Here is a 25073-nt window from a genome sequence, read left to right as displayed (position 1 = left end):
AAATACAGTCGTCGGCTCCATTTCAACTGATTCCAACAGTCCCAGCAGATAATATCCGATTAAGCGGGGGTTATTATTCGATTATTAGTGGAGCAGTCCACTTGCCGTTTCAAGCCGTTAGTACTGATGATGATGTACTGATGAAAGATCAATATTAAAATAAATCTTCAAAAAATCAAACATCAAAATGAATTATTTTTTTAAATTTCATTTTGGACGGTCTTATCAGATTATTTTGTTACACACTGTATTTTTAATCTTAAAACTAGTACAGGATAATTTTTGAACACATTTTGAAAATTTTTTTTAGCTAGGCCACATTGATACATGCAGGGCACCCTGTATATATTTATAGTTGGGATATGAATTTCCTTATTCGATTGAAAATATTTAATTTTTTGTTTAAAAAGCGGGGAACTTTAACATTTTGCTTCTAGAGGATTTTATTTGTAGGGGGGGGGGGGGCGAGGATCCGGGTTCGAACTCCACCGTCACCACAGTGATGGTCTGCTAAAGTTGGTTTACTGTGGTCCCCAACTTCGAGGCGTTAATACGAGCCGATCTACCTGTTAAAATGTATCGCCACAGAGATCAGTAGACCTAAAACGATAAATCATTCAATCATTACACTTCACTCATAGTTAGAAAAACTGGTGGCAGATGGCAGCACTACACTCAACATGCATTACACAGAAACAAACTTCTCGGCAGGTTTCACTACACGTACACCCACATTCCAACATGTATCAATTCGTTAGAGATTTCGCAGAAAAATATGGACGAGATGCATGTCTAGTTTAGTAGTAGTAATGATTAAAGGGGGCGGACTGAAATTATAACTTATTGAGGTATCAATAGTTATCAAGGGATATAAATCTTTATCATTATTGGAATAATATCACAATAAAAACGATCACGAATCGAATCAGAAATCGGAAACTGTCAATTTCTTCAGTTATTCACTATAACAAACTCATGCAATATTGATCAGAAAAAGAAAATAAATTCTGATAAATGCATTAGGAATTTATTTTTGCTGGACACACTAATGCGCGTAGTATACTACTGTATAAAATAAAGTATGGGAGAAAAATTGTTACTGGAAAAAGTATATAAAAATATAGATTAACACCCCACGTATCAAATGATAAGTATCCAATAAAAGTAATATATTTGATTGATCGGTCCGAAGAGGTATTTCTTATCTTTCTTCTTGTAGTACTTATATGTCTAGTTAATCTTATTATTTTCATGGTATCGAGGTTGATCTAGATGGAATAGCGGATCGATATTTATCTTGGAGATTAAGACGTATAAGAAAAGCATGACGAAGAATTGATGTTCAAGAGGTTTAAACGATGTTTTCAAAGATTGTTAGATTATTTAATGAGATTTGTGTTAGCCTGTTTTCTTCTAATAAGTATGATTCGAATTTACTGTTGACGAAGCTCTAATATTAGTAGGAATCCATACGCATATATTATCCGAATCATCATGATTATTTAATCAATTAGTTTTTTTTGTTTTTGAGAATCCAGGCTTTGAATGGTATTTATTATTATAATTTTATTATTATTTTTATTATGTTATCAATTACTTTAATTATTTTGTTTGATTTTGTTCTTGTTGGAAAAGTTTGTTATCTGAGTAATTTATTTCAATATTTTATTTCGTGCTTATAATAGAGGCATTTCATTTTAATTTTTTAATATATATTTTTAACTACTCGAATTTCGTATCAGCGTTTTTTCATTATCTATTTCAATGTGATTTTTCTTTCGATCAGAAATTCTACCTTTGTTTTTATCGTATTCTTATCTGATTCTGTTTTGTTGTTTTAATTAGAGTAAACTCTTTCTTAGTGGTGACTCTCTCAGATGCAGTCATTGCTCTTTTACGGCGAAATTATAATTTCCCCTTATATAATAAAAGATAACCCCCTGATAACAGTCACCAGTCTCTGATAGACGATTATTTTTTGTCTCACCAGTGCCCGCAAAAGTTTTACTGTGTATGTTTTGAATTTATCCTCATTTTTTTCTGAATATTATATTCTCAATTTTACCTTTGTTTTCACTTTTTTCTCAATTTTTTACCGTTTTTTTTTACTTTTTTCTCAATTTTTTACCTTTTTTTTTACTTTTTTACCTTTTTTTTACTTTTTCCTCAATTTTTTACCTTTTTTTTTTTACTTTTTTCTCAATTTTTTTTTACTTTTTCCTCAATTTTTTACCTTTTTTTTACTTTTTTCTCAATTTTTTACTTTTTTTTCTCAATTTTTTACTTTTTTTTCTCAATTTGTGAATTCTTTTACTTTTGAATTCTTTTTTACATAAAATTTTATTATTATATATTTTTTCTCATCTGATGATTTTGTTTTTTAAAACAATTTTTTTTTTCTAAATTTTATTGAAATTTTCATCAAAAGTTTTACCGAATCTTTAATCGTAAACATTTCACCATTTCACATGACTTTTGTGTATTTTTTTATCATACTTATCTAAATCTTCCATTATATTTAGCGGAATTTTTTTTTGTCATTTTTCATGTACTTGTTTGATCATTTTCACTTGGAACTTCCATTACTTTTTTGACCTTTTTTCCGACCATCGGTGCTTGAATTTTTCATCATTGTTCATGTGGTATTTATTTTTTATTGGATCCAATACTTTCAACATTGCTAAATATAGTAGTTTAATTTTATTTCCTGAATTTGACTTGCTGTATTAAATTTCTACATTTCAGTCTTTCACATAGTTGCAGTTTTCCTGCAATGATTATTTCATTTCTTCCCCTATATGTATTACTAAATAACTAAAGTATTTAGTATATAGATATTTTTTAATATTTGCGATTCGCTCTTTATTGTATTTATTATTATTACTTCTTGTATAAATTTACTTTTAAAGACAGAAATATTACTTCTTCATATGGTCGTTCACTCACTTACTCCTATGGTGACTCATTTGGTCAATCATGCGGTGAATCACTTACGCATAAGGTGACTCACTTATTTGGTCACTCACCCACTTATATGATCACTTATACGGTCACTCACTTAGTCATTTGGTTGCTCATACGGTCAGGTTAGGCGAATTGTACCGGGGACGGAATGTCGAAGGCGAATTTTCCGAATCCCCAAAATACTGTACCGACTGTAAAGCGAAATTATGTAAAAAAGTAACAGTAATGGCAATAAGTTTTATTTTATTACTGATAAAAAACAAGTAAAAAAATGCACAGTTTTGTTGCATCTCTGCATACATTGCTATCTAATTGCCAAATTATTGATTTTTTTCCCCTTTCATATTTCTTTTGACTTTTAGATCACCCGCTACTCATATTTTAAAGCATTTTCTTTATCATACGGATGTGATAATTTAATTTTTAATTTTTCTCATTCAGCTTTGTTGCTAGAATTTAATGATAAATTATAGGCAATTTTTTAACTTATCTTAGGAATGGAAGGAATGGTTATAATAAGACCAGTACTCGGACTACTGATCGGAATCGTCGTTTCACTCGTTTTCGTGGCCGTCGCAGTAATCGTGTACGTCAAACTAGTGAAACACCAAAAAGAAAAAGGTAAGTAATGTATTAAACTCCACTAAAATTCCATTAAAAATCCACACCCCCGCACCCCTTCCACGATCATGGAAATAACGTTCATCTACGGCCACACACCACAAACAATCTTTCTTACACATCAAAACGCAACCGAAAACTACAAAATAAGCACCGCATGATATAAGAGCCGTTCATCAATTCCGATAGTAATTCCGATATCAATATTAATTACTTCAACACACGACGGGCATTAATTGATCATAATCCGAATTATTTAAAATAATAACGTATTAATGGTCCTCTGAAAACCACTCGAGTAGGAGGTGAAGTGAGGGGTGGGGGGGGGAAGGGCGTATTCCATGAGGAATTTTCGAAATTGCATTTATTTGAAATTTATGCCCACGGATAATAGATAAAATTTAATTACTTATCATAACAGAATTACCGCACTGCGCGAATAACATATCTTATCTACTTAATCATTCATGATCGATATATCATTTTCACTTTATTCATCTAAAGCCCAGGGTTCTTACGCTCGAGGTATTTTGGGAATCTCTCTCCTCTTTTGAAAATTAGCTCCGGATCCATCGCGATGAAAATACTCAGCCGCTGTGTGTGGTTTCTGCTGAAACTTTCGGCTTATTAATGATATTTACTGCCGCTTACGTTAGTTTGATGCCCGCGTTTATAACCGTTCCCGTGGATTTCGATTACGGTTCCCTGAGCAAATTTTCACTTGGGTAACAGATGTAGGGTAAAAGGATTTAGAAATTTTAATTATGTGCTTTTTTTTCCCCTTGGTTAGATCCTTGGAAGTGGATATTAATAAATGGTGATCATGTTTAATTTTTGTGTATATATACATTGTAATTTTGTTTCTCTCCTTGCTTGCTTGCTTGCTTCTTGATTGCAGCCACTAAATCAACACCTGAAATTCTCGACAAGTAAGTAACTGATGTAGTAAACTTATTGATATTATCTTTACTTCAATGGCTTATGCTCAATACTTTGGAACAATATGGTCGTTGGTTATCTCTCTGTAGTATATTTCTTTTCTTAATGGGGAAGTTTTAAACCTATTCAGACGTGTTGCGAAAGAAATTAACACTGCGTTGTCAGGTTATGTTATGCAAAATTAATTCACACCATTAATGTGGAGCACCATAATATGATAAATGGAGCTAGAAGAAGCGGTAGGGGATGTAGACAGAGGGAAAGGAGCCAAATACAGTGAAACCTCGATATAACGATAATCTATACAGACTAAGAAAAGAAAGTAGTTGTAGATGGGGCTATCGTTATATCAAGAGGTAGTTATACTTAATCAGCCACCGCCGTATTTATACTGGTGTTGGAATCTCTTCTGAATTTGTGTTGTTAACACGCCTCAATAAAAACCATTCATAAGTATTTATTTAGTTTTCAATGATTATATGACTCCCCGCTTCCCATACGAAGGTTTCTAACAGCAGGTTGATGCGAAGATGGGAGAAAAAATAAAATTAATTGCCCTAATGGAGAATCGAACCCACGTCCTCTCCTGCCGGTAGAGCGACCGAGACCACAAAGGCAGCGAATTTGAAATTGACTTCAATAGGAAATTGCATAATAGTCTTCCCATTCCTACGTTGTAAAGCACAAGGTGCACTATGAAGCGAAGGGAAAAAATAGGGTAGGCTGCGTCGTAGACACGGCTGCAAGTTCTGATATCAATACGTTTATTTTGTGTCAAATCACGTGTTAGGTACTGGCATAATGAATTATGATTATCATCGGTTTTGTGTAACTTAAAATAAACGGCAACAATTTGGTCCATTTTCGTTGTGAACCGCTCGAGATGTAACGCAAAAGTATTTGTTATGAATCAGGGCAGTGGGGCCTGGTGCCCAGACGGAAAGACATATTGAAACCGAAGTCATATCATCGGATGCAACTTTGTCATATGCGTCTGACGGTACCATTGCTTTTGACTTGCGTTGGGTTCTTCCTGAGATATATGCTCTTAAAGAATTTAATCACGCATCATTTTGCGAATACTCCTAGCATCGTTGTTGTGAAGTTAGGCCTCACTCGTAGGGGGTTGAAGACGTGTGATCGTACAGATTAAAGCTCACTAAACCAAATTCATTAACACACACTGGCACATTCAAGAAGAGTCGGGAGAACGAAGCTAGTTTGAAAGCATTATATTCTGGTATATATATACACGTGACATTGCAATGGCTTACATAGTATTAATTATGGTGATTAAATTATAACCTTAAGAGCTGTTTATAGTCAAATTACGTACTCGACCGGCCGGATGAACTGGTGGTTTATTTCTTCAGTAATTGAAGTTCTACTCTACATGCGGGAGATTCGTTACATCAGAGAATTATTCTTGAAGATCCGTCGCTATACCAGGAGTTGTATCGACCTCCGTGTCCATAGTCCGGAGGAACTGTGTGGGCTCTCGGAAGTCCATGGCGGAGGTGCCAGGTTTACCCGAGCAGGAGTCGAATCCAGATTTCATGTCCATAAGCCAGGGAGGACAGCCATTGTTGTTCCCTAAGGTCCAGGAGCACAGTGCATCCGATTACCATCTCGTTTCCTCAGGCTTGTTGATCCATTCGCATCCATCACTTCTTCGGACAACGATTCTTCATCCGGGAACGGATGACATATTACGCGGGGTTTAAATCAATTCAAGTGGTATTATTTTTATCTTTACTTAGTAATTAACGCTTAAAGCCGGGTTTTCCTAGGAGTAGAACATTTGCGCCGCGTGCAGCGTGAAAACGCTGATTGGTTAAAAACTTGAAATTCAGGTTTTTTTTAACCAATCAGCGTTTTCACGCAGCACGCGCTGTAGAAACCTGCTCGAAGGAAAACTCGGCTTAAGTATGATTTCGGAAGCCGAGGTGAAGCAGACCTCGCTCTGGAGCAGCCGCAACCAGAAGATGGCAAAAATAGAGGAAGAGCGTCGCCCCAAGGGTGCTCCGGACACAGGTTTTCCTCTCGCTCAGCGAGCTCGGCTTGTGTTGGCAATGGTCCCTTGGCACCAACAGCCATTTGGCGATCGCACTCCACAGCATCGTCAGTAGATTTGAAAGACGTATTCACGTCAAAATATTGATCAAGACAAGTTTAAGTCACCTTATCCCAGCTCTTCTGGAATTGATATGAAAAATAAATGGAATGAAAGCGATAAAGGGATGTTAGAGATTCAGCCACAATCATAATTGGGGAAGAGAACAACTGCTACAAGAAAAAAGAATACTCAGGATATTTTTTCTCATAATTTCTAAAATTGGAACAAACGTTCATCGATACCACTAGAATATATGAACTATTCATGCAAATAAAGCAAATTCTGAAGTATTCCAATGAACTTGTGCCTTAAAAATGACCGTTTCTGAGCTACTCGAACATTTTTTGCTTTTCTAACCTATTTTTACATTTTTAATGGGCATGATTGGTTTTTTTCCCATCCAATTATTTATATTCATATTTAATGGTAGTTATATATGGTTATATTTGTCGATTTCAGGTGCCAAACACCTCTCAAAAAAGATACTGACGATGCGACGATAGAGAGCGAAGAGAAAGGCCCCGACATAATACCAGCGAACGTCAGTAGCAAAACACAAACGCAGCAGCAAATGCAGCAAGAGTGTTACATTCCCCATGGTAAAATTCTATTATAAGCAACTTGACTGAACGAATTCCTAATTTAGCAAACTTAAAAGTTTTGGTCACTTTTCTCTGTAGAAGTGTCAACCCTTTCAGACCCTGGCGCCGCAGATGTGTGGGTTACTTTTTCTCACTGTAGATATTTTGCTTTTTGCCCCATAGGAAGTTAAGCCGTGGTCCAAAGGATTGCATAATGTTTGAGTAAGAAATGTGATAAATATAAACATTCGGGACTTTCATCGCAGCTCAACAGTTAAAGTTGACCTTTCATGAATATTTTAAGATTGCTTCCAGGAGAAAATGTCTCCGGTGTGCATGAAACTTAGGGATTAATTAATTTATTGCATAAAACTTAGAGATTGGTGTTTAACTTTGGAACACAACACCAGTAAAAACGAGTGTCCTCCAATGGGCGAAATTCAAGTAGAATATGTATTTTGCTTTGAATGGCATTAAATCTTTTGCTCGAAAAAAATGAATACAATCATTCCGTCTTCATGGTACTCAAGTTAATGACAATCATCTCCATCTTGTTAAGACAAGAACATTTTCGAAAGTATTAGGGATAGGAAAGGGGTTCCTGCTCCAATTTCAGTCATATCACTGTGCAATATCTGTGTGTTGTGGTCCCTAAGTTGGTTTTTCAGAATGGCAAATTCATCGTCCATTATGATAGAATGTTATGAATGTTTATGACGGGAATTATCCGAGGATAATGTCACTCTCTGCTATCCATACAAAGGTTTCTAAATGGCTGATGCGAAGATATGCTTTGGAAGGAGACAAAATTCAACTGCCAGTGCGGGGAATCAAACCCACGTCCTTTTACTATCCGGGTGAACGTCCAAGACCACTAGACTACAGAGGTAACGAATATCTCAATCTTTCCTGGGAGCTCGTTTCCACTGAACGGGGCCGTACATGGACGTTCGGACCTAACTCAGGTCAAAGCTCACTATGCCACCAGATGGCGACTTATCCGAGGATGATGTCACTCTCTGCTGTCCATACAACTTGTGGGCTTCGGCCTGAGTTAGGTCCGACCGTTCATGTACAGTCCCGTTCAGTGCACACGAGCTCCAAAGAAAGATTCAGATATCCGTTACCTCTGTAGTCTAGTGGTCTTGGGCGTTCACCCGGATAGTAAAAGGACGTGGGTTTGATCAGCACCTCCTAGTGATAGAAGGCTTTTGCAGTGTTTGTCATAAACGTCATTCAGACTACCTAGCAAGTTTGCCACATTTTGAAACACAGCATCCTATTTCGTTTCTTCTTATTTTGGCGTAGAATCTTCCTGATTGGCGCACTAATACCGCATAGTAATTGGATGTGGCATAGAAATCGCCAATTCTGAGCCCGGTCATTTATTTTTCCTCACAACGATGATACTGGCGAGAGCAGGGAATTTTTTCTTCTGAATATTCTGAGGGAAAATGGACTACTTACTAAAGTCACAAGCATACTGCGATGGCCCCACGTGGCCTCTAGGAGGTGCTGGTTTTATTCGTCACAGGGGCAGTTAAATTTTATCTTTTACCAAAATATATCTATTCTATCTTCCATATAAAACAGCCAGCTGCTAAAATACCTTCGAAAGCATTTATGATTCTTGAATTTATATAAATATATTTTCCAAGACATACATTTCTGTAGATTTATAAATATATTTTTTTCATTCTTATCAGATAATGAGAAAGATGGGTCATCAAAATCAGCTGCCATAACCCCAGACAGCAGTCATTGGGGATCGACGTCATCTAGAAGTCCTCTCATGGTAGAAACGAGGACAGCCTTACAGCCCAGACAGCAACAAAGGCCAGCGTTCAGGAGAGTAAGTCAAAAATTAAATTCTTGCTTTTGTTCAAAATTGTTTGCTTCTTTTAAACCACAAACGTAAAATATTGAAAAACGAGTTTATATACAAATAAAGGGAATCCTAAATTTGCTAATGCGGCCTTTATCTCATCAAACGTCCATCGTAGAGGTATGTGATTCCAATTCAAAATGCTTTTCTCAAAATTCGTTCAAACCTTGTATCAGTTTTGAGAGAGAAAATACAGTGTGTTACAAAATAAATTAAAATTTTAAACGGTCCTTATTCAACTTCAAATTATGCCTCATTTTACAAAAACCCTTCCGGAAAGCTGGCAGGGTTTTGGCGTAGATGACCCTGGTGCAAACCTTTTTTTTTCTTCTATTTCAAGCCACAAACCACTGTTTATCGGACAGAATAATGTCCGTGTCGATGCGGCTTGCTCTTGAAGAAACTGTCCCGCATTATGTTCCAGAATTGTTTTTACCGTTCTTAATTACGCCAGATAACTTGATATTCATTCCAGCTGATGAGCCGTCTCATTGACATGCCCCTTTCACAACCTGGGCAGGGCTTCTAGGCTAGGACCTTTGTCGGGCTCTCAGTTATATTAATGCTCTCATCCTATAGTGAATTTATAACGTGAAAGAAAATGAGAATCATTCCGGGCCCTAGGGCTGGGTCCTGTCAGCAGGGCTACTACTAGATGCTTGGCCGGGGCAAGCACGCATTTTGGCGACCCCTTGTAATGCTGAAAGAGAGGTTAAAGGTTGAAATTGGAGCGCTCTGATCTGGCAGCGGGGTGGGTCCCAGACTCGCCTCCTCCCTCTAATCCCTCTCCGTTCTGGCCTTACTTGTCAGACCCACCCATTTAGTGGAACGTGGGGCACCAAAATGGACACCACCACCCCCCCCCCCCCAATTCTCTGTTACAGAGTATATTGTTGTTTCTGTTATTACGGTTCCGAGCTCTGTGTCTGTTTTCTCATGTTTTCTTAGCATCTTCATCCTCAAAGTATTGCTCAAATGTTTCATGTCATGTGAGTTTTTAAAAATTTTGGTGTCTAAACATAGCCTAAGCTGCCACCCCTTACAGCCGTCCCTGGAAGGCACCAAAATGAGTACATCCCGACAAGCCAAGAAGTACAAACTATGGCAAAGATAATGTTTCTATCAACTTACAAACGCAAAAACAGCCATAGGCGGATACAAGGAAAGGGCCAAAGGGATGATGACCATCCACGCGTTCGGTGAAAAGTTATGTTATTAGCATAGGGTGGAAGGGCGGGTGTATATCCCCCCCCCCCCACCTGTTCGAAGAGCCTGTATCTGTTATGGGTCGCAGCTCAGTCAAAATGATGAAACAATGATTCTCGATTCTCACTTCCGAGCTTCAGTTACCCCTGGAAATGCGCAGGGGGACTGTGTACCTCCTAGAAGTGCATCCAAGGCTTAAACCCTTAAAATGCGAAAAAGGCTTGTTTATTCCCTTAAATTGTGTAAAAGTGCGTATATCTTGGCATGTAAAGAGGCTTGCGCATTTCTAGGAATGCATAGGGGGCTTGCGTGTGTTTAGAGATGCGTGGGAGGTTTACGTATGTTTTGAAATGCGGAAGGGGGGGCCTTGCGCATTTCTAAGAATGCACTGATAGCTGGTGTATCAATAAAGATGCATAGAAACCTTGCGCATATTTAAAAATGCTTGGAAGGCCTCTGGCCCGTCATTTACGGGGGAGGAGGCAAGAGGGCCGTTGCCCCCCCCCCGACTTTCGAAAATACCCTAAAAATGGTATATATATATATATATTACACACATTGAGTACATGTGCTTTGCCCCCCCCCCCCCCGGAAAAAGTTGAAATGACGGCCCTGGAAGGCCTGTATATTTCTGGGGATGCATAAGAAGTTGGCGCATCCATAGAAATACACAAGAGGCTTGCGTATGGTTGGAAATTCGAAGAGAGCTTGCGCACGTTTGGAAATAGCTTGTTACTGATAGGCCCAAAGCTGTTATTTATAAGTTTTTTAACGAGATATTGTCTTTTAAAACAAATCAGACCACTCCCAGTTCTCCCGGACTCTTTTTATTAAGGAACGGGTATGTTAAATTTTTTTTTTCACTGTGAATTTTCGAACCTGAAGCTCCAGAAGTTCATGAAAGTCATTCTTCATTTCATCAGGAAATTATAAATTGTAAAAACGATGTTTTTTTTTTTTTGGAAATTTTTCATCCACTAGTGATATTCTTGAGAGTGAGGAATCTTGATTAGCAGAATTTAGGAGCACCCGGGCACGGCGACATAATTTGCATAAGGGTTTCCACGATAAAATCAGATACAATGATTTATAGCAATTAATATATAAATTAAGAGGTGGGGTGTCTAAGTCTTCTTCTACTTTCTCCAAGGACTATGAGACGGCAGTAGGGACGGAATTTTTTTGATAAATGATCAACGATTTGTTTGAGATTCTTGTTTTGGGAGAGCCTTATTATCATCAAGGTTTCCGCGACAAAGTTATTGTTGGAAACACCTGACCTAGAGAGTGTGCAAGTATGTGAGAAGATAGATAGAACCGCTCACAACCCCGGACTGATGCAAAGCAGCTTACTTCCGTTATCTCGAAAGATGCAGGGTTGTGTCGGAAAAATTAGCCAAAATTAATAGTAGTGGTGCTCGCAAGCATGTGACCGTGACACAGTTAAACAGAGCGCCAGACCCATTTTTTAATAAATGGTCTACATCTCCTTCATCATTGTGACCACTATTGGCGTGGTCGATTAAAGGGCTTCCGCAAGCATGTGAGTGACGAAGACAGTGCACATGTATTGAGTAATCAAAAGAATGATCCGGTAAGCGAGGGACGAAAAGAGTGACCTAAAGGATGTGAAAGCATGTGAGCGATCAAAAAAGTGACTTGGACACAGAGGCGTGTTTACGGTGTGGGGCTAAAGCATGTTCATAGCGGCTAGTTTGGAGAAATGAGAAATCTAGAAAACAAGACTAAAATGGGTGAAGCGTGACAAAATTTGTGTGCCCACCGGTGACAACAAAACCCTAAAGCCGCCTCGAACAAATCCCTCATCCGAGGATCCTAAAATCACGTGGCCCTTGTCGTAGAGTACTGTTATATGTGATAAACATCATTGGACTGGAATTCCTTCTGCCACCTATCAAATGAAAATGTTATTATTCTTCGATTTGAATTGGTAAATAGTTTCTCATCAATGTGCCGCATAGAAAAATTCAATGAAATATTATGTTAACGAATATTTATGACCTAATATGTCAGAGTTGATCGCATCAAAATATTCAATAAATTGATGGTTTGTTCATTGATGTTCACGCAAATAATTCTGTTCTCTGAGTACTTATTTTCAGTATTTTCTAGAGAGCACATTTTTGGTAGAATGAGATAATTAGTTGGTGGTCCCTCTTAAAAGGAATTTATAGTGTAAAAAAATTAAAATATACGGTTTGTCACGGGGCCCCTAGAGCCTTCCCAGGAATACCCAATTGGGGGATCACGGTGCTCACTTCAACCACTGAGGATGGATGGATGCTTGATTTCGAGCTCAGGAGAAATTTACTGACAACTCAGATGAAAACTTTGTGATTCAATGATTCGCGTCATGATTGTTTCAGTTTCATTCAGAGTTCTTCTGCGGGTGCTTTTCTTTTGGTGATTTTTATGTTGATTAGGGTGTCAAAATATGATCGATAGTCTCGTTTCCAGATCTCGAGGTTTGATTGTAACCATCACCACAAGAAAACACCTGTAGAACAACTCTGACTGAAGCTGAAATAGGCATGATACGAATGATTGAATCACAGAGCGCTCATCGGAGTTCTGAGTGAATTTCTCCTGAGTATCAAATAAAACATTCATCCTCAATGGTGCAAGTGAGCACCACGACTCCCCTTTCCCCCATGGGTAGGCCTGGCAGGCATCTAGCACGGGGTCCCGAGACAAATCGTAGTACTCTTGTTTTTTTTTTGTTTTTTTTTTTAACTATATATTCAGTTGAAGAAAGGAGCACCAAAGATCTCAGTCTAGAGCATAGTTTTCCTTTTTTGTCCCATCGCCCCCTTCTTCAGAATTTTTTTCTCCCAGCGCCCCCCAACGGAATCTAACCCATAGAATCCTATGCTATACCAGTAGCTTCTACCGCCCCCCTGAAATATTCCATCGCCCCCAAATGGGCGTTAACGCCCACGTTGGGAATCACTGGTCTAGAACATGGGTCCAGATTTTGTGGGCCATGGTAAGCACTGAGATGCTGGCGGAAAAATTTTATACTTACATAAATCCTTCGCCAACGTGTCGACTTTAGGTCCATCTTAAGAGTATCCCGTACAACTTTTTTTCAGATGCCCCTATCTGTTTGAAATTCACCCAGCTTCGTAGTTTAAAGACTTCGTCTTGAAAACCATACTACTACCACTTAACCGAACATGCACCTCGTACACATTCCTCTACGGAATTTCTAACGAATCGGCACATGCCGGAATGTGTGTTCTGAGTGTATGCTTGGTCCTAACGTATTTATGTTGTCGAATTGCGCTTGTTCATGCTGCCATCTGGCTTCCATTTTCTGAAGCAAAGATGGTTGAATTTTCATGATTTTGTCAGTATCGTGTTGTAGGCCTGCCCATTGAAAATCACACAGCAGGATCTCAAATAATCATTATATCCTTCTATGCATTCGAGGCACTTGGGTAAGGACCATGCGTTAAAAAAAAATTATCGAGAGTCATCGTTTATTAGTCTACAAAGTATTGAAAATTCCCATTTTCAAAGGCAAAAAAAGGAAACATCTTGAAACCTAGTTCATTAAATAATAATAATTGATAATGTGATCACCACGTATTCCCAAGAGATATTTACGATCTGTCTAGGGAATTTGTTAGTGTGTTAGTAGACATCCATGCACGAACCGGGATTCGAACCCAGACCTGCACAGTCAGAAGCCAGCTCCCTAAACACTGGACTGCCAGGCGGCAAAATTGGAATTCTTACAGGCGGCAGAACATTACAATACCTGTAAATTCCTTCGGCCAGTATTACACTATAAAAAAGTTTGAGAAATTACCTTTTATAAAATTTAAAAAATCCAACCAATAAAGCTGATAGGTTACATTCGAGCAAATACAATCCATAAACTTATAAACTTATTGATTGCATTTTTTGCAAGTTTTATAAAAGGAATTTTATCAAACTTTTATAGTGTAATGCCGGCCTTAAACTTGGAAATGTCCAATATATAAAAGATTCAAAATCATTCATCGGTTTCACGGGCTCCTCTATTATGAATTTGTAGTGTAGTGTGAAAATTTGTAGTGCGTGTGGGAAAAAAATAACGGCAATCATCTCGGTCTTCTGGGATTGAGCTCTGTAAGCCCTCACCCCCTTGTTGGAGCGATGCAGGAACCTCAGTTGCATAGGGCCTTCCATGATAAGATTTGGTGCAATGACAGATGACAGTAAATATGTATACTAAAGGAATAATTAAGATGCGTGTATATTCAGGTGTATTATACATGTAATTATGTGTATTAAGGTGGTGACGAAGCCCTCTTCCATTCATCCCGTGGGGCTATGAGGCTGCTGTGACAGCATTATAGGGATACTTTCTTGGATAGATTTTCAAAAATTGGTTTGAGTTCCTCCACCTTTTTTTCCCTGCGAGGGGAAAAATTGTTGTCATGCCGGTAATTATCACCAAAGCGACCCCCAAACGGGGCTTATGTTAACATATATATATATATATATATATATATATATATATATATATATATCACCAGCACTTCGCGAAGCCCACTTTAAGTACCACTGCCCCTAAGACTAATGCTGTTGTCGGTTCTTCCATGTCCATGTACAATTTCCAGGAACGTTTCTCAGAAATACAGGGTAGGACTGTGTACCGTTCGTGTTTTTTATCATAATTACTCCTCTGTGCGTTATCTTTTCCACCGTCTATGATTGCTATTCTTTGCGCATCTCTCTGAATAACCCTTCACGTACCTCATAGAGCGCTGCTTCTAAAATTTTTGTGAACCGCGGCTCCCGAGAGACAGTCCGATAGATATTCCGCATCTATATAAGAACCACTTCAAACAGCCTTTGAGAACAACAGCATATCAATATCGCCAGCACTCTGCGACGCCCCTCACAAAGGTGCGAGTGGCCAACCACTTGCCCTAGTGCGTAAGCGTACCGCTGTTGTTGCCGGTTCTTCTATGTGAATGTATAGAATATTCTCGCACAAACGCGGTCTACCACCACTGGAAAGCCATCGGCAAGGCATGACTTCCCTTTGCATCATCACAGAAAAGAAAAATAATTTTCATTTGTAAGTTCATAAATAAATTTCCTTATAAAACTACTAAAATTTAGAAACGAAGCTGCACGGAAAAAAAAAAGTCAATTCAGCAAACTCATAAATATTCCAAAAATGTATTTGTGTTTGAAATAAAAAAATTAATGCATAAAATTGCATAAACCAAAATCCAGAAAAATGTATATTGATTTCTTTTTTTCTTTTCATAATGAAGGAAAGAAACACGAATTAAGAACGACTTTCGAATGTATTTACCAATGAAAAATAATTTCTCCCCGACGGAAAATTTTCAATTTGAATACATTAAATTCTCTAAGAAATATTTTTCCTTCTAAATATTTATCTACGTAGGGTATTAGAGCTTATAAATATTAAGAAGTTCATTATCCGAGCTATTTGTATGATATATACGAATAACAAATATTTTCCCCCGCAACATCGTCCGTACTCTCGAAAACGGGCTTCCGGAAAATAATTGCTTCATAATAATGAGATGATTTTTCCTTGGAACTAATATTTAGCATGTATGCAAATCATTCTCTATAAACAAGATAACTAGTCACGTAAGTGAATCACTCATTTTCGGATCTCATTTTAATCATTTCCGACGAGAGAATTACTATTTCTCATTGTTATCAAACAAAAATCTTAGTTGCAAGTTTTCGTTTCTTACCTATAAGATATTGAGCTAGTATTAGAAAATAAAAATTCTCATAATTTATTGTCAATTTTCTTCGAATGATTTGTGTGTGTAATGCCCATTTTGCTACAATCTCTATACATACAGCGATGGACAAAATTTTATAACAACTTAAAAAACACATTGTTATAAAAATTAATCAGCCTGTGACTGAACCGTTTTTAGTAAAATTTCTATCAGGATTATAAATTTAGTTTAAAAAAAAAGGAATAAAACGTAGAGGCTAATCCTTTCTAATTGTCAACACAAGATACGCAGAAAACGGGTTGCTATGTAGATATATATGAAAGAATGATTCACAATGGTCTCCACGGGGACTGGAACCACTGCACATTCGCAGTCCGGGTGAGTGCGCCACCACTACACTTTAAAAGCAGTGAGAAATTTCGCACGTGGAGGCGGTTCGGAATTTTACGCGAAGATGGTGCAGCACCTTTTTTAATAACCAGAATAAATGGATAAATGGGAAAAATGATTTTGGAATATATATATTATGGCAAGCAAATAATAATAATGATGAGCAAAATTTCCTATTCTTCACATCATTTGTTAATATTTATATTCCACTATAAATATGAGAGAACTGCTTGGAACAAGAACAGCTTCTGCCATCTATGAAATAATAAAGGAAGTACTCGTATGCATCTTGAAGTAAATTTGATTTTAAATCGGTATGCAACATGAAATTGAATAATATCGCAATGCTTACAAAAAATCTCGGTAGAACGGCCATGGAATTTGTGCCGCGGAACCGGCAAAATAGGCTTTATTCAGCTCAGCTCAGCTTACAAAATATCCCCTCATAAATTCTTTATCAATGACCGACCAGGACCATTTCTCCCAACTTTGTCAATTTTATTTTCTCCCTTCTCACACTAAACATACACTCACATGTTAACACAACAATCTTTTCCCTTCTTCATAGGCCCTTCATGGCTCGTTTGTAATCCCAAAGTCAGCCCTCACGGAGCTGGGAATGGGGGTAAAACTTTGATTCTGGTCTGGTCTAGTGCTTACAAAATTTTTTTTTGCCACAAACGTAAAATTATATTTACGCGTAATATAACGCATTAGTTTTACACTATTATATTGAACATAGAAATAAAAATATATGCACAGTACAATACCAAATAACTGTTAATTTTAGCTCAAATCGTTTAAAAATAGTAATTGAAATAACAAAAGTTACTTAATAAGAACAACAGATTGTTTTGCTTTTGATTCATAGATGGCAGCAGATTGTGGAAAGCTTCTCCACTTTAAGGAATATTTATGCGCGTTTTTGTTCCATACACAAATATCGGAATAGTAATTCCGATAGAATTCGTATTCTCATTCATCTCAATGTTCAGAATCGTAGGGTTAATCTTGTATCCGGTCTTTGGACCTATTTCCTGCATGGCCCAGGCCTTTAACCACCTGCCTATATCTCTTCGTTGAGACAGAGCAGCGGGTCATGTTCTGGTTAGGAGGGGGGTCTATGGACCTAATGCCCCCTCCCACAATAGTTGCGACCATCTGCAATGGCTTTTTCAATTGAGTAAAATTTTAAAAGCATCCATCTCACCAGGAATAATGTAGCTCTCACAACCTTCGGTTCTCAATTGGTTTCCCGCGTATGTACCCGGGATGTACACGATAGGCCATTCAGTGGAACGCGAAAAGTATTCAGCAATAGCGGAAGAAACTGCTCTTATAATTGAAAATAAGAGAGTTCAAAACGTTCATTTTTATTTTTTATAACATGTGAAGCACGTACTTCTCCTACGCATTTCTTGGCTCACGTAATGCTTCTACGAATTCCCATTCCCCCAACACCTGAGCATCTCTAGAGATACGCTAGTCACTTATAAAATCGATGAGATACGCACAAATTCCACTCAATTTCAGTGGGTACTTCAATCTTGAAAAGTTGTGAGAATCACTGCTTTGAGAACAAACTTTCTCACCAATTAGATTTGTCTGCATTTGAATCCACCGAAGACTTGCTGTATACTTTGTTTCCCGCCTATGGTTATTTATACGCAGTAATTGACAATCTAGCGGCCAATTTTCAAGAATTCTGGTTAGAATTGAAAATGCTTAGTACTTATATAATCACAATCGTCCATATTTTTTTGTTAAAATACGGTCATGAAAATCATAATGGATAATTTTTATTCACTGTATAACACCTGGTAATACTTTTCATACACTTAAAGTGAATTGAAAACGCATTATACATCGGTTGTAATGACAACATTCAGTAAAATTTTCGACGTCGTTATATTTCACAGTATTATTCGAACTAAGACTAACGGAATTATTCGGTGCTAAGCGAGATGCCACGGGTGCTCCCTAATTGTATATATTCCTCCCACACAATACTTCTATTTTGTATATTTTCATTAAACCCGCCGGAGCGAGTGAACTCAACCCAATAAAATTGATGATGGCTTCTAGTCCGAAAGTTATCAAACCCATTTGCTCACCAATAAGGTGTTAAGCGAGATGACTCGCTCCGATGGATATATATATATATATTATTTCACAATAAGATTCTCATTTATTTTTCTTTTTGTATCCTGTGTATATAATATGGGAAGTGTAAGATAACAGATGAGATGGCATGGGGAGGGGGCGCTCAATTGCTTTTAAAACATACTTCCATCCTAATATGTGTACATTCATCTTAACTAAACCCCGAAACTTCTCCAACTCCTAATCCCATCTCGTCTGTAATCACCACAAAATTTGTTAATCGCGAAGGTACCTTATTGTCCGGAGAAAATATGTTGTAAAAACGTTTGTATGTTGTTTTTTTTGACACTAAATAAAGTGTTCCAGACTCTGCCACGAAGCTGGGCTGGAAGAGATCTCGGCGACGGGATAAGTCCAGTGGCAAAGTTCTGGCATTCATTATTTCAGTATTATTCGAACATGAGGGAATATCGATTTGAGAATGGAAATTTATGGAGATTTAGAGTATATGGTCCAGTCGTGCTGAATGATATTTTTTTTCTGATCAAGAACGAAAAGAAAAAAATTCGATTCCCTTGAAAAAACAATCTAATCATGAAATCGTTTAACCCTTGAAACGGCAACGACGAGTTATCTCGCCTAAACTCGCCTCCTGTGTTTTGTTAATAGAAGCCCCCCGTTTGGGAAATGCCGAGCCCAGATACCATTGTAAGTTTTCTTCTCCTGTTAACATGCTTGAAAATCCTCCGTAACCTGCGAGTTCAACTGCTAGTGGCTGGTGTTGGCTTTTGTTCAAGTTTGGCAACAGAAAAAGAGAGAGACGGTGTTTTTTAATTTAATTCCGGATAATATGGAATATGCCTAAAGTATAAGTAATTGGAAATATAAGTATTATTTTTTTTCCTTTTTTTTCATTATAATAGTTTTTGATGCTGAAGGAGGGTATTATTATTCAAAACAGTGGCATTTTGAGGAGAATTCGGTGATTTCCAATGTGGCAGTTATGGTGCGGATCTGAGAAAACTTCAACATCCACTCAAAGGGTTAACGAAACCTCATGGATGCAGAGAAGAAATAAAAATTAAGCCATTACTTCGTTTCTCTTTCAAATATTATTACAAAGAATCTCTCCTTAATTTATTTTGCCTTCACAAAAAAATAAAGTAATTTCTCTAATGAATTTACGTCATTATCTCCTTATTTCCTACGCAATATTATCTTACCACGTACATGTAGGGGGGTAAAATCATTATACCCATAATGGAGGGAACACGATTTGTTGGGATTATCTGAGTCTTGGGAATCAATAGCTCCTCGTTCTAGCTGACACGATAAGCCATTCATGACACATAAAATGGAAGTGAAAAAGGGTATTCTTGCCCCTGGTATAACGATAAACGCAGGTGTTTTAATAACCCTTTTACAACAACCCATTGTTGTTCACTCGAGAGGAACGAAGTAACATTTTGTACTCCCTCTTAGAAATTATACGATAGGAAACTTAATCTCGTAATCTACGAGAGAGAGAGAGAGAGAAAAACTTCTCAAAAATTATTTTTCTCACAGAAATTTACGAGTTTTCCCTTCCAATAGCGTCATTCATTTAATGGCCAATGGGTGGGATGCTGCAGTTCTTCTCTCTATTCTTTTATACATGTCCATTTTTTCTATTTTTTTCCTACATGGATTGGCTTTTGTAGATGGCTCTAAATGGGTACGATACTACTCAGAAAATGCTTTGGAGATGAGCCAAACTCCTGGCATGAAAATGAAGATTTTTCTCTCCCTATTGGTTAGAGTAGAAATTGGATGAGGGCGAGAGGGTGAGGTCCCATTTGACCCCCTTTACCCCTCATAGCTATTGATATGAAATATAAGGAAAAGTTAGGATAAAAAAAAAGACATCTGTACATCTGTATAACATCGTTGTCGTTGACCCGTTCATGAAACGGACATGAATCATACCAAAGGACTTCCGTGATGGGTTTAGGTCACATGATGGATGATTTGATACACACGTGGTGTTCCAAATGTCCCGAGGCACGATTAATGACACTGTGGTTATTTTATTTGTGATTTTTCAGGAGTATTCTGCGATTTGCATACTTGAAATTTAACCTAAGGGTAATGTGTTTCTACATGTTTTATTCAACTTCGTTTTCGAATAATTTTAACTTTATACGGTGCACACGCTGGTTAATGTGGTCACTGGCACTCCAGGTTTCTGATAACAATATTTTATTAATAACTATATCCCAACGTACCCCGAAATCGTGTGAAATCCGATGTGAAAAAAAGACAAGTTATTTTGGTTCTCTTTTTTTTGCAGATCATTGAAATTAATTGGACAATTCCACGTATCATCAGAGAAGTGATCAATGAACTAAATAACCATATGGATATTTGGTACACTGATTACTGAATTACTGAAAAGTGAAAATAAATTAATTAATTAAATATAATAATAACAATAGAAGAGGACAATCTGACTTTTTTATATTTCAAGTTGCTATACTGTATACGAAGATACACTGTATGTATTACGATAAATGCTATAAACTGAAGATTATGCATAATCACAGGATTTAGCACATTCACAGTAGCAGATACACTCTGTTATCATGCGAGAAACAGCGTTGTGCTGAGACCCTGCTGCCACTTATCGAATAAAGTCCAAACTACTAATTTTATATGGGGGAATAGATTTTTGGTTGAAACCGGTGTGCAGCCTGAAAATGAATGTATCGTATGATACCATATATGTCTCGTAAATTTTCAAACTGTTCACTGATATGAATTCTATGCCCCATTATACTGAACTGAATAAACCGAGCGCGACATTGCACTAGTTGATATGCTTTTATGTTCGCTGCAGAATCCGAGCAATTGCATTTGAGTACACAGAATATGAAAAGATTTGTTGAAATTTCAGTTGATTGAAACCCGATCGGGTGCAATATGATATTTTTCTGTACAACTCGCTATGGTGCTCATTATGTTCTTACGTTTCTTGTAGATGATAGCAGCAGTTTCAGTGTAACACAATAACATGTGCAACGATTAATACTTTTCTTTTTACTTTTATTACCAGACGCGCCCCGCTCCCCATCCGATACAGACATCAGAGCGTTCCCGAAAGTCGGGCACGCCTGGAAAATCCAGGCATTATTTTTTTTTCCGTCAACGGACGAATAATAAATCGTAATCACTGTCTGCGGACAGATGTATATAAAATCTTAATCGTCAATAGAAATCGAAGAATATATGACTTGAAATCTTCGTCTTAAGCGTCCTGTGTGCTCGCCCGTCGTCACGCCGGGATCTATTATGTCTAAAAATAAAATCGCAATTGGCAATGTATGATTAGGATCTTGAATCTTCATCAGTAATGCTAACGATTGATCTGTTCTCTTTCTGACCGTCTGAGGGCTGAATTCTTGATGCTCTTCAACGATTAACACTGCAAAACAGACTTTAGGTTTTGTTTCTGCGCCACCGGTTGAATATAAACAAAATTATTTGTTATAATTGTTAAAACAGGTAGTTGGTCTGTAATATGAAGCATAGAAAATTAATTTTTGTAATAAAACTATGCATCATATATATATCTTTCATTTTTATGACGTACACCACCAGCGTGAATTTTATGCGTGACAGGTTGCTATGTTGTTATGTTTGAAATAGAATTTTAGCATTTATTGGTGAGTCAATTATGAATTTATTTGTTTTCCCTTTGTGATCCGGTGTTTCTGATAACAATAAAAGATTGAAAACTATATCCGAAACAAATGCGGAAGTGGATGCGATAACTATACGTCCTGTTTTCTCAAGAGGGAAAACTTCATTACCCCTCGGAAACTTCACTCTTTTTAGTTTCATTTTGTTTATTGTCGTTAAACGCAAAATCAAATTATGACATGGATTGCTGTGGATTTTTATTTTACTTTTGATCTGTATGTATTTGTATATTTAGTTTCTGCAAAATAAGTCACGAACTAATTTTATTTCCCCGCAATATTGCAGAAAGAAGACGTGACGTACGCCGAGCTAGCGCTGCCGCTAGAGCCAAACGCTACCGCGATGACTATGATACGACGTAGAGACTCTTCTAACACAGAATACGCCAAAATCGATATCCAGAGGCATACACTACCTCGCAAAGGTAGTACTGGTGGTGGCAGCGGCGGTGGTTGTCCGGCCACGGTCACCGGCGGTACTGCCGCCTCGGTCACTCTCGAACCAGAAGAAGAGGACGAGTTGAGCGACTCATCTCTATCAAACAGTAAAAGAGAAAGCGCTGTCTGATGTGTGTGTGTGATCTGGACTTTTTTTTCAACGACCAAACAAGTCAGAGATCCGTGTGTTGTGAATCCATGTGCTAAGCACTAGTTCAACGTGGTTCAACCTCTTCTAAACGGAGGTATCACCTTTTCCATTGAAGAATCATCCAGTGCTGCCCCGAGATGACATCGGGTCGGGAAAAAAAAAAAAACAACCAAAAAAAAATAAGATCCCAAGATGGCGATTGTGTGAAAAAAAAAGTGACGTCATTTACCATCATCACAATGTTCAAATTTAGCACTTTCGTACCAATGAACCTTCGCTGTTATTGATCGTATCTCTTCCACTGGGGAATGTCCCAAATAATTTTGATAGAAGATACTAATTCTCGGCCTAGCCATATGAGACACAAGAAGGACATGTGGACAAAAAAACATCAAGTCACGTGTATATTTCACCGCGATAAGAAATCTCTATCCACATGTGTGCCCTAACAATACTTATTCCGAGCGTGATGACTTGTAAAATAGAAAGCCCGACATGTCTTTCCAGTGTTATTACATACAACAACATCCAAGTACCATGCGATGGTGATATAATCTCCTCAAGGATGGACGGTCCAGATTATAACTGCCCATCGGATAGAAATTCTGAGTTTAAAATTCTGAGTTATTGATATATGGCGAAACTCTTCAAGACAATCTTTATAATTGGGAATATATATATATATTGTATATGTATATGATCAAAGACATGGTCAAGTACTAATTTCGAAAACAAGAAACAAATGATTAGATGGTTGAAAGCAATGTTATATTTGTTGTTTGTTGCCAAAAGCTCAAAAAGATACAAAAGAAATGATTACTTAATACCAGATGAACAGCCAGTTCTTTATATATAATAAACAATAAAAAAACATTATAAAAAAAAATTAATAACTCATTTGTTGCCCGTAACCGAATTTGAAGTTTTTATCGAATAAAATATATGGTCATTCTCTTTCCAATTTTATTATTATTTTCTTTCGTTTTCATCTCTGAAATGTACTGTTGAGATTTGGTGCAATGATTTCTTCCTTCCCTCTCTAGGTGTACGGGTGTATTTCGGTATATACGTCCATATAATAATGGACCCATAAAAACTAAGTATCTAATATCGTTTGCCGTGGTTATTGATCTCTGGGGAGTGTTTTGAGAATGAATAGGATAGCCGCGTGGTGGGATTGAGAGTCTGGTTTTCTGATGAATGTTTGGAAATTTGTCGCTGGCTTTTCCGGTGGAAGTGCGGTAAAGGCTGGTCGTCCAATGGAAGCGGCAATACGCGGCAAATAACGCGGGCGGCAATACCTCACATTGTTGAATCAGACGACTAGGGACGGCTGACGTCGTCCGCTGAAAGTGACCTTCACGTGGAGTTCGTTAAAGGCAGGAAATTATTGAAAAACTAAATTTTTTTTGATAAATGTAAGTTGCTGACCTGTATTTGTCAAGTCCATACTTGATGAGACATCTAACACAAGCTCGGAGAAGGCTGTAAATAAATGATATTTAATCGATTACTACTCACACCATCATAACACATAGTAGTGATAGGAACCGAGAGACACCGAGGCTCTGCCACATTCGGCGATATAAGCACATTGTCCCTGGGGTTGGGTGCCTCCGTGGAACTTAACAATTAATTGAGCTTGAACAAGATATATATACATGGGCAGGTGCCATTATGCACATCGCCAGTAAACGAGTAAAAAATTTATGATCGAAAAGTGGTGATTGAGGTAAATAATCACAATTATAAATCACAGCTTATATACATCACACACTCGAGATTAGTGTTCATAACACATGAACACGGCAATTATCAAATTTTTCAGCTTCCCCGTCCACGTGAGAAATTAAAGCGAGACAATAGGAACGATCTTAAGCGAGTCACTTCCGGTGACAGAAGCAGACGAACGACAAGTCTGGGGAAAATGGGATTTTACGCCTCTTGCGATTACTGCGCCGTTGCACACACACAGTGCGGTTGTTTACTTTTTTTTTCTATTTTGGTGTTCAAATTCACAGTATCCCCTTGGAAAAATGACTCCGAAAAATCATGGCATTCGAAACTGATTTTTTCGATTTTTTTCTCACGGGTACCAGTTACGCGGTTACGGTTGACTTTTTCTTATTCGAAATCTGATTCTCTATAAAATGCACCTTTACAATTCTAGCACGTTCTGTAACCCGCGTGTC

The 25073-nt window shown here is 37.6% G+C and overlaps 1 protein-coding gene across 3 annotated transcripts in view; it reads left to right on the top strand.

Moving 5' to 3' along the window:
- The window catches only part of LOC149079229 (protein turtle-like), a 670619-nt gene extending 646832 nt beyond the window's left edge, over positions 1–23787 (top strand). For all 3 annotated transcript variants that reach the window (XM_089240132.1, XM_089240133.1, XM_089240131.1), the window contains 5 exons: positions 3460–3585; positions 4484–4514; positions 7100–7239; positions 8928–9073; positions 22579–23787. In XM_089240132.1, coding sequence (XP_089096258.1) covers positions 3460–3585; positions 4484–4514; positions 7100–7239; positions 8928–9073; positions 22579–22860 — 725 coding nt within the window. In that variant the 3' untranslated portion in view covers positions 22861–23787. The remainder of the gene's footprint in view (positions 1–3459; positions 3586–4483; positions 4515–7099; positions 7240–8927; positions 9074–22578) is intronic.
- Positions 23788–25073: the final 1286 nt, after the last annotated feature.

This window comes from Pholcus phalangioides, unplaced genomic scaffold (assembly GCF_987345545.1).
Source record: "Pholcus phalangioides strain wild (caught in Gottingen) unplaced genomic scaffold, Ppha-v1.0 ptg000012l_1, whole genome shotgun sequence".
Taxonomy (NCBI): Eukaryota; Metazoa; Arthropoda; class Arachnida; order Araneae; family Pholcidae; genus Pholcus; species Pholcus phalangioides.
Note: the sequence above shows the minus strand (reverse complement) of the source record. Positions and strands in the feature narration are given on the sequence as shown.